The sequence below is a fragment of the Pelophylax lessonae genome (genome assembly GCF_965119305.1).
Source record: "Pelophylax lessonae genome assembly, chromosome: 12".
NCBI lineage: Eukaryota > Metazoa > Chordata > Amphibia > Anura > Ranidae > Pelophylax > Pelophylax lessonae.
Genome location: NC_138779.1, coordinates 24,124,732 through 24,135,472, shown reverse-complemented (window position 1 = coordinate 24,135,472; position 10,741 = coordinate 24,124,732). Strand labels below are relative to the sequence as shown.

At 41.4% G+C, this 10,741-nt stretch overlaps 1 protein-coding gene across 1 annotated transcript in view; it reads right to left on the bottom strand.

The window, feature by feature from the left end:
* Positions 1–404: 404 nt before the first annotated feature.
* The window catches only part of STT3A (STT3 oligosaccharyltransferase complex catalytic subunit A), a 42,589-nt gene continuing 32,252 nt past the window's right edge, over positions 405–10,741 (bottom strand). The window contains exons 12-18 of the mRNA XM_082274514.1: positions 10,549–10,704; positions 8,669–8,857; positions 6,403–6,519; positions 4,846–4,948; positions 2,217–2,405; positions 1,855–1,970; positions 405–673 (exon numbers count right to left, since the gene is read on the bottom strand). Of these exons, the coding sequence (XP_082130640.1) occupies positions 635–673; positions 1,855–1,970; positions 2,217–2,405; positions 4,846–4,948; positions 6,403–6,519; positions 8,669–8,857; positions 10,549–10,704 (909 nt within the window). The 3' untranslated portion in view covers positions 405–634. The remainder of the gene's footprint in view (positions 674–1,854; positions 1,971–2,216; positions 2,406–4,845; positions 4,949–6,402; positions 6,520–8,668; positions 8,858–10,548; positions 10,705–10,741) is intronic.

Genomic DNA, 10,741 nt, shown 5'->3' with positions numbered 1-10,741 from the left:
GGGCATCATGCGACCCACGATTTTGTTTGCGCAATGTTACCGCGATTTGGCAGGCCAAAAACGCGGCAACATCGCACAGCGTTTGGGGTGCCATTGCAAATCAACGGCAACGCACAGACGTCCCGCGATTTGCAATGATTTCCGGATCGCGGGCAGAATCGCAGTGATTCTGCCCGCGGTCCGCTACACTAACGTGAACGTAGCCAAAGTGATTTATTTGCCAATACCATGAAAAAAAAAAAAAAAAACCCAAGGAGTTCATATACATGGAAACAACTACATGTAGGGTTCCAGAACCTTAAAGTGAGATTATGTAATATACCCCTTAAACCATGGGGGGCCTAGAAACAAAAATCGAATTCTCCCAAGATACGCATTAAAGAAAGAAACAATGAAAACAAAAATTTTTATCCCCAACTTTAATTGACCACCATAAAGTTTAAACCACAATTTCAACCATTTGGCAACACATTCATATTGGTAAGAAGCACTCTGCTCTGCATGGACAGCGAGCGGTGCATCGCTGAGGCCAATCAAGTTCCATTCTTCCTGTCAATAGAAACAGTATAAAAAAAATTCTGGTTCACAGGCAAGGGCTCTTTCAGTGCTGTTTGTGTTAAAGCTGAAGGCAACGTTATGTCCGTGATAATCCGCGGTTATCCAGATCTTTAACCTGTTGGTGAGAATTTCATAATTTGTCAGATTTTACTGTTCTATTAAATATGCATTTTATATTAGTCACTAAATGTGCGAAGAGGTGTGGCTGCAGATGCTACGGATTGTTATCATTTAAGTCTAAGGCTGGTTTCCCATATCTGCGAGTTTTTGCCCGCATCCAATTTGCTTAAAATGGGAATGTGACCGGCTCTCAATGGAGCGGGTTTACACATGTCCAGGGCAGCCACGGAGCGGTTTTAAAAAAAGGTCCTGTGCGTTTTTAGGTCTGATTCGGGTGCGAATTCAGGTAAAAATTTGCACCCGAATCGCACCTGAACCAGTGGACAGAAACGTACTGGACCCTGGACTGCAAACTAAGTGCAGAGAAGGGTTTGGGGTGTGCGGGAAGGACCACTGCGCCCCATGCTTGGGCGCCAGAGGGAAGGGACCACTGCGCCCCATCCTTGGGCGCCAGCCGGGAGGGACCACTGCGCCCCCATTCTTGGGCGCCAGCGGGAGGGACCACTGCGCCCCCATCCTTGGGCGCCAGCGGGAGGGACCACTGCGCCCCCATCCTTGGGCGCCAGCGGGAGGGACCACTGCGCCCCATCCTTGGGCGCCAGCGGGAGGGACCACTGCGCCCCATCCTTGGGCGCCAGCGGGAGGGACCACTGCGCCCCATCCTTGGGCGCCAGCGGGAGGGACCACTGCGCCCCATCCTTGGGCGCCAGCGGGAGGGACCACTGCGCCCCATCCTTGGGCACCAGCGGGAGGGACCACTGCGCCCCATCCTTGGGCGCCAGCGGGGAGGGACCACTGCGCCCCATCCTTGGGCGCCAGTGGGAGGAATATTGCGCCCTATTGGTGTCAGTCGGAGGAATAATGCCCCATTGTTGAGGTCAGTAACAGAAATTACGCCCCATTGTTGAGGTCAGTAACAGAAATTACGCCCCATTGTTGGGGTCAGTGGGAGGAATAGTTTCTTGCACCAGTGGGAGATAAAGTGCCCCAAGGGCAGGATAAAGGCAAGCAAAGGACCATATCTGGCCCCCAGGCTGCAGTTTGGAGACCACTGACCTAGAGGAACATGCATCCCTATGGCACTTGCAGTATGGCCTATGGTTTAAAAACCAAAAAGGACCATTTAACGCTTTTAGTTTAAAAGATAACTAAAGAGTTTGAGGAAAAATTACATACTTTGTATATCCTGACAAGCCAGTGCTCAGTGGTGTAGGCTTCCTCCAAGACATCGAGCTCAAAGTCTTTGTTTCCAATCTCAGCATTTCTCACACGATCGTAACCTGGAGGTCTCTCTGTAGTTTGAAAAAAGAAGGTTAATGGAGATGTTGAAATAATGCAAACTTTATCTTCACTTTTTTTTTTTTTACTATATGTAGATGTCAGGATATGGAAAAGGTAGATTATTAGCAAGTACAAATCCACAGCCAGTAATGGCGGATATATAGGTATATGTTAACAGTAAAGCCACATGGCCTGACAGTGACAGAAGGATGAAGACATTATACCAATAGATAAGGAAAGTCTATGAGGACACTCACTGGCTTCTGTGTAAACTTGGCCAAAGCGATAATAGCACATCTTGTACATAAGGCAATTAAGAAGAACCGGGGAGCCTTCCCTGTCCACACGGAACTCCCCAGTCGGCGTGTAGTAATCATGTTCTTTGATGTGTTTTCCCGTGTCTGTGCTTCCACCAATTCTCACCATCCACAAAAACTTGTTGATATCTGTAAACAAAAACGTGCTGATCAATTCAACTCATCTTAAAGCAAATAAAAAGGCAGGCAAAAAAAATAGAAAACTAAAAAATATTGGAATTGTGGACTAACCCTCTTCAGAATATAAAAGTTAGAAAAACTAAGAGGATAAAAGTTGTAGCAAAAGGCAACCAAAACACACTTTTAACCCGTATAAAACAAAAAAAAGCCCTAGAGATCATAGGTAGAGATTATATTAGGATTTATTAACTCCTTAATGCCAGCCCTGGCAGTGCCACATATACAGTACTGTGCAAAAAAGTTTTAGGCAGGTGTAAAAAAATGCTGTAAATGAAGAATTTCTTGAGAAATAGAAGTGTTAGTTTACTTATTTTTTCTTATCAATTAACAAAATGGAAAGTAAATGAACAGAAGATCAAGAAATATAAATCCAATCAAATATTTGGTGTGACCACCCTTTGCCTTTAAAACAGCATCAATTCTTCCAGGCACACTTGCACAGTTTTTGAAGGAACCCGGCAGGTAGGTTGTTCCAAACATCTTGGAGAACTAAGCACAGATCCTCCGAGGATGTCGGCTTCCTCAAATCCTCCTGTCTCTTCATGTAATCCCAGACGGACTCCATGATGGTGAGATCAGGGATCTGTGGGGGTCAAACCCCATCACTTCTAGGACTCCTTGCTCTTCTTTACACCGAAGATAGTTCTTAATGACATTGGCTGTACGTTTGGGGCTGTTGTCCTGCCGCAGAATAAATTTGGGGGCAATCATACGCCTCCCTGGTGGTATGGCATGATGGATAAGTATCTATCTGTATTGTTAACATTGAGGACACCATTGATCCTGACCAAATCTCCAACTCCATTTGCAGAAATGCATCACCAAACTTGCAAGGAACCTCCACCATGTTTCACAGTTGCCCAATACTCATTGTACCGCTCTCCAGCCCTTAGCCAACAAAGTGCCTCCTATTACAGCCAAATATTTAATATCTGGACTCATCAGTCCAGAGCACCTGCTACCATTTTTCTGCACCCCGGTTCCTACGTTTTCGTGCATAGTTGAGTCACTTAGGCGAGGTTCACACATGTGCTGGTGAGAATTGAAGCAACGTTTTCACAGCTAATTGACAAAGTAGTTGTTCAGTGTTTCAGGTCAATTTTTGGTCAGGACTGCAGCAGGACCAGGTCAGGACTTTATCCTGTTCACAACATGTGCAATTCAGAAGCCTTACCACAGAAGTCAATGGGCCTGAATTTGCACCTCAGCTGGACCGCACGGCTCAGAAAACTGACAGGACTCTTTCAGTTCACACTGAATCCGCATTCCGGCTGCACTGGACATATGTGAACAGGCACAATAGAAAGCAATGTTCTATCACATGTAATGCGAATTGGATACGATTCAAAACACATCCAATTTACACATATGTGAACCTATCCTTAGGCTGGCCATACAATTGGATACAGCTGGATACAATTGAAAGTTGTTTAGTTTGTTTGACTTCATATTATATGGTTTTTGGTAAATCTAATCTAAAAAGGAAAATTGTACAAGAAAATTGAACATATATGGCCAGCCTTAGTCTTGTTTCCATGTCAGAGCTATGGCTCTTTTGGCTGCAATTCCTCAACCAAGTGCATTTCTGGACAGACTTCCCAGACAGTAGATGGGTGTACCTGGGTCCCACTGGTTTCCACCAGTTGTGTGCTGATGGCACTGTTGGAAAATCTTCCAATGTTGAAGGGAAGTTAGCATGATGTGTCTTTCAGCAGCTGCGTTACGTTTCCTTAGCCGAGCAGTCTATGGTCCTCAATATTGCCCATTTCTTTGTGCTTCTTCAAAAGAGCTTGAACAGCACATCTTGAACTCAGTCTGTTTTGAAGTCTTTAACAGGGAGAGACCTTGCTGATACAGGATAACTCCCTTGTGTATTGTTGCTGTGTTTGTTCTTGCCATGGTGTGTGACCTGTGACATGAAACTGTCTTCCACAACCTCACCTTAGTAGCAGAGTTTGGTTGTTCCTCACCCAGTTTTAAGCCTCCAATACAGCGGTTCGTGTTTCAGCCTACATACTAAATTGATGATCATTAGCAACTATTTGGTATATTTAGTTCATCAAACACCTGACCCTAATCCTACAAAATCCCTGACTTTGTGCAAGTGTAAGAATCGATACTAAGGGTAGTCAAACCAAATATTTGATTTCAAATTTTCTTCTGTTGGCTCAGTTTGCTGTACTGTATATGTTCAACTGGCATAACTTTGTGCTTGGCAGCCCAAGCACTGTGACTGCGCATGGTTGACAATCGTAGTCAGTAAGATGGGTTCCCAATCATGCAATCACAGCGACAGATAATTAGTCAAGAAGTCCATGCAATACAAACATTACAATCTCTTGAGGGACCAACCTCCCTGGCTGGAAGGATTTAAAGACTTTATTCTCACCATCTGAAGAATATCCAGTAAGGCCTCCAAATATAACAAGGACATAACTGACATCCAGCTCCCTCATAATCTCATAGGCTTTTTCTTCCGTGGACGCCATGGCCTGCAGGAAAAAAGTAGTTACACATACAGTAGGCTCTAACTAGTCAAATGTAACCACTTGCCGAACGCATACTGTATATATATATATATATATATATATATATATATATATATATATATATACACATACACACATACATACATACACACACACACACGGCGGCAGAGTGGCTCTCCCAGGCAAAACCATGTATGCATACGTCATTTGCCTGGAAGGAGGTAGGGGGCAGGAGCGTGCCACTGGCAGCGTGCTCCCATCCCTGCTCGTCAGCGGGGAAGCCGATGCGTGTCAGGCGGCTCCGATTGCCGCCTGACACTCTCGATCGTCCCCGCTGAGAGAGAAGGACGGTCGGCTGTTGTAAACACGGCTGACCGTTCTCTCTGGAATGATCACAGCTCCTGTGATCCTTCTATATAGGATCCCATAACTCCATACAGTTAGAATCACTCCCCTAGGGTCACATTTAACCCCTTGATCACCTATACTGTTAACCCCTTCCCTGCCAGTGTCATTATTACAGTAACAGTGCATATTTTTAGCACTGACTACTGTAGTAATGTCACTGGTCCCCTCAAAAGAATCAGTTAGGTGTCCCATCTGTCCGGCGCAATGTCGCATTCCCGCAAAAAAAAAAAAAAAAAAAAAAAAAATATATATATATATATATATATATATATATACATATACACACACACACACACACACACATACATACACACACACACATATACACATATATGTAGCAGAAAACAAAGTGGCCTAAAATGTTAAAAAATTTAGATTTTAAAATTTTTTTCAGAATGTAATATAGCAGAACGTGAAAAATATTCTATTTTTTTTTTCAAAATTGTCTTTTTTTTTTTGGTTGATAGCGCAAATAAATAAATAAATAAATAAATCGCAGAGGTGATCAAATACCACCAAAAGAAATCTCTATTTGTGGGGGGAAAAAAGGACTTCAATTTTATTTGGGTACAGCATCGCAATATCATAAATGACTCCTTTAACAGTTTTGTACCAACAATCTTCAAAACTGCCACCATCACCCGGGTACCAAAAAAAAAACCCAACATGGATCTGGACAATTTAAACAATTTTCGCACCATTTCCAACTTACGCTTCCCTGCCAAGATCCTTGAGCAGACTGATATCTCAGTTACATAACCACCTATAATTTGGCAACTGAACAGCACAGAACCTGCCTTGGTCAAAGTCACTAACAAACTTGGGTCTGAAGGGACCCTAAAAGGGAATCTGTCACAGGACAAACATAAGGGTCTGATGGAAGTAGCCATTTCAAGTCTTTCAATTAATACCCATTTTGGGGCACTTAAGCCAAATCTTTTATATGAAGCCACGTGTCTGTGAAACTAGTTTACAACACTATAAACCTTAGAGCCTACCTGCTTTCCAGAAGAGACTAAATAGAGTCCATTTAACAGCAAATAACTCACCTGGCCCACTCTGGAAATGTGCGTGTTATTCCAAGTGTTATTGTCCACTAGAATTGTTCGATTGGCCATCGCTGTAATCTGGTACCCATAATCCCACCATGACATGACTTTAGCATCCTTAAAAGACAAAGACAACACAAAATGAGCTTTACATTTCAGTGACTGCCAAAGCCATAGGTGTTGATTTACTACAGGAGAAGAGATTGATCACGTAGCAGTGCTCAGGAGCTGATTAAGGCTGATGCTGGAGAATGAAACCAATATTTCATGGGCAGTAGTTGGTAAATCTGGGAAGAAAGGATGGGAAAAGATGTCAGCCCTCTCAGCGGTGACCATGCTTCGTTCTAAGGTATTTCATAATGTGCTAGTATGCAATGCATACTAGCACATTATGCCTTTATCTTGCTTTTTTTCCAGCAGGTTTACAAGCTCTTTAACCACTTTACCGCTGAGTACCGTAGTACTACTGCGGCAAAGTGGCTCTTGTAGGTCGGACGACGTAGACCTACGTCGCCAGACTCCTCCCCCTGTAGGAGGCGCGCTCCCGCTGTTTTCATTCACAGCGGGAGTCGGGCCAGGGGAGGAGCAGTAGCGATTGCCGCTGCTCTGCCCCGATCGTCGGGGAATCCAGTTTGGAGATCCGCCCGCCTGTGTAAACAGAGCGGACGGATCTCCGAAGTGACAGGGAGTGACAGATCGGAGTGTTCAGCATAGCTGAACATTCGATCTGTCCCTGGCTCACTCAGTCACCTCCCCCCCCACACGTTAGTAAGCACCAGGCATACATTAACCCCTCCCTCTCCAATAAAATTAACCCCTTCCCTGCCAGTGTCATTTTTACAGTAACAGTGCATATTTATAGCACTGATTACTGCAGTAATGTCACTGGTCCCCCCAAAAGTGCCAAAAATGTCAGTCAAGGGTCTGATCTGTCCGCCGCAATGTCGCAGTCCCGCCAAAAAACAAAAAAAAAAAAAAAAAAAAAAAAAAAACAAAAAAAAAACACCAAAAATGACATAAATCTTTTCCTTAGTTAGTAAAAGCAATAACTTTTGCGCAAACCAATCAAAATACGCTTATTACGATTTTTTTTTACCAAACATGGGTAGCGGAAAACAAATTGGCCAAAAATTTAAAAAAAAAATTGTTTTTTACATCTTTTTTGGGGGGAATTTCATATAAAAAAATTTTAAAAATATTGTTATTTTTTAAAAATAAACGCTCTTTTTTTGTTTATAGCGCAAAAAGTAAAAATCGCACAGGTGATCAAACACCACCAAAAGAAAGCTCTGTTTGTGGGGAAAAAAGGACGTAAATTTTGTTTGGGTACGGCGTCGCATGACCGCGCAATTGTCAGTTAAAATCGCACAGCGCCGAATCGCAAAAAGTGGCCCAGACGTAAGACAGCAAAATGCTCTAGTGGTAAAGTGGTTAAAAGGTGTAAAAAAAAAAAAAAAGAAAAAAAAAAAACTTTCTGCCTTTACAACCATTTTAAAGCATACAACCACTTTAAAGCATACATTTTTTATTCAGAATAATTGAGGCCTCTACAGCCAATGGTTGCAAAAAAACACATGTATGGTGTAATATGTGACAGCTTCAAAGCAATGTACAAAACAATGCGAGTATCATGCATGGTAACATCAAAGGTCAGACTGGAGATCTCATCCAAAATCCTCAGAAAAAAATAAAAAAAATAAAAAACATTAGAATAAAATGCATCTTTAAACACATGCATAAATCACAAAACAGTTGTAACAGAGTAATGATAATTTATTTATATGACCATCATAGAAATAAAGCAGTTTCCAGGAACTGTGCCTTTGTCCCCATTATTCTATTTGTCTTGTCAACCAGAGCCCTATGACAGAACGTCTTAATCTCTACACTAGAGCAGAATATGCATCGTCCGATTTAAAGGGGCCAACCTGGAACAGATATCTAGGAGTCCCAAATCTTGAATGAATGTATGGGGTGCACCTCTACGTTGGGAAATTGCACGTTCCTTGGAAGGACGGATGGAGTTCATGTGTGTTCACCACTCTTCCAGTGTGGGAGGGCTTGGGGAGCTCCCTTTCTTTTAGTAGCTCATTGTGTTGACATATCCAACATATCAACCGTCAATCTCTAATGCCAATAAAAGCTTACTAGCAAGTTTCTCTTTTTCCATTGAACGTTGAATATTTTAGAATGGGTGTGCCAACTTTCCTTTCCTACACCACAAAAGCATCAATAATCAATCAATACAAGAGTACCAATCCCTCACCTCTGGTGTGTTGTGCCTTAGCCAGTAGTAGGCTTCTCTGAAATCATCAAAGATAATCCGGCTTCCGTCCCCACCACGTGCAGACAGCACGATAGAAGGGGAAGAATATGCTTCGCTGGTGACCCAAGTGGAATGGAATGTGTAAGTGACCAGGAAGAAAGCCATGACCATGATCATACCGCTGGCAACCTGTCGGCAAAAGAGAAGTCTGCATTAGGACATATGAGGGAATCCAACCACCGATGAGAAACAGAATGTTTATGAAAAGTGCTTCAGTTTCTTCTAATGGTGGAATAAACAGGATAAAAATAAAAAATTTAGTAATGTTTTCCAGTTTTGAAAAACAAAAAGTAAAGAGTTATCACAATTGTATGACACATTTCATCATAACTGTGCATTTATTTTTTCTATTCCTACCTTAAGATTTAATTTCTAGTGTGGTGGTATTTGAGAAGCATCAGGAGTTGCTCAGAAAGCACAAATCTACTGAATAGATATAACAGAAGCGGAGAGATCCTTGGACTGCGGGTCCTCGGGTACAGCTTCCTCTCCGGGTACAGCTTCCTCTCCGGGTACAGCTTCCTCTCCGGGTACAGCTTCCTCTCCGGGTACAGCTTCCTCTCCGGGTACAGCTTCCTCTCCAGCAAGCAGAGCAGTGAGGAGCACAGTACTGACATCACCAAATGTCATGCCAGTAAGAGGCAAAGTGTCTTAGATGATTTCACACTTCAGAAATACTGCTATGAACCTCTAGGCACAAAAATTACAATGGAAGCTGATTTGTTTCAATGCAGAGCTGCACCAGGTTTTGCACTTTCCAGTTTTAGTAAATCAACCCCATAGAGTGCATCAAAATGCATAGGTGTGACAAGGCCCAAAATGTGACTGCCTAATAGGATTCTGAATAGTGACAGAGCTGAATAAATCTCAGAACTGGATGAACATAAATACAAATCCTTTGGCTTATATTGATCATCAGTCTGGTGAGTGTCCATTCTGACGGGGGTGGCACATCTTGATGGTGGAGGTGCATTGGTGTATAAAGATATTCTGCACATCTACGTCACATATGTTTGATATCTGCACTTAAAGTTGGACTTTAATACGCATATCATTTGGTTGTTTATATTTAGGACTTCGATTTAATGCATGCGGCCACTTCTCAGTGGGCACTATTGTTTTTCACTTGATTATTATTTTATATATGTATGAATATTTATTCATGCCAAGTTATATTAGCGTTGCTAGGGTTATAGATTTTCCTTATTAGTGAATCTGTTACATCCTCTTATTGATTACTTTGTGATTTATAGCAGCAGCTTCGACCTATATGGTCTGACATTTTTTATTTTATATATAGCGCTGGGTGAGTAGGATTTGGACCATTATTTATTTAGTGGTTTTCTTGCTCCTTGTTTTTACAAAAATTACACTGCTTTATTTTGGAGACATACATACACAAACACATATATATATATATATATATATATATATATATATATATATACATACACACACACACACACACACACACTATATATATATATATACATATACATACACACACACATACACACATACATACATACATACAATATATATTATATATATATATATATATATATATATATATATATAATATCGTTGGGGGATCTAAGTAATTTGCTAGCAAAAAATACAAATTAAAACTTGTCTAGTTAACAAGTGGTTAATGTGATACCTTTGAAAGAACATTAGGAAAATTATATATATATATATATATATATATATATATATATATATATATATATATATATATATATATATATATATATATATATATATATATATATATATATATATATTTTTTTTTGAATTAACCATATGTCAGAAAAACTTACCTCATTCTTAATTGGATAGGTTGAATCCTGTTGTTTTTTTGTCTTCTTATCAGGACGGCTTATATCAAGGTTCTTCATATACGTAGACAACACCTGAGATACCCCAATACCGGACAGAATACACATAACAGGGGCCAAGACCAGCATCAGACGCACCTGTGTGGAAAGGGATCAATCGCTATATATCAGCTGA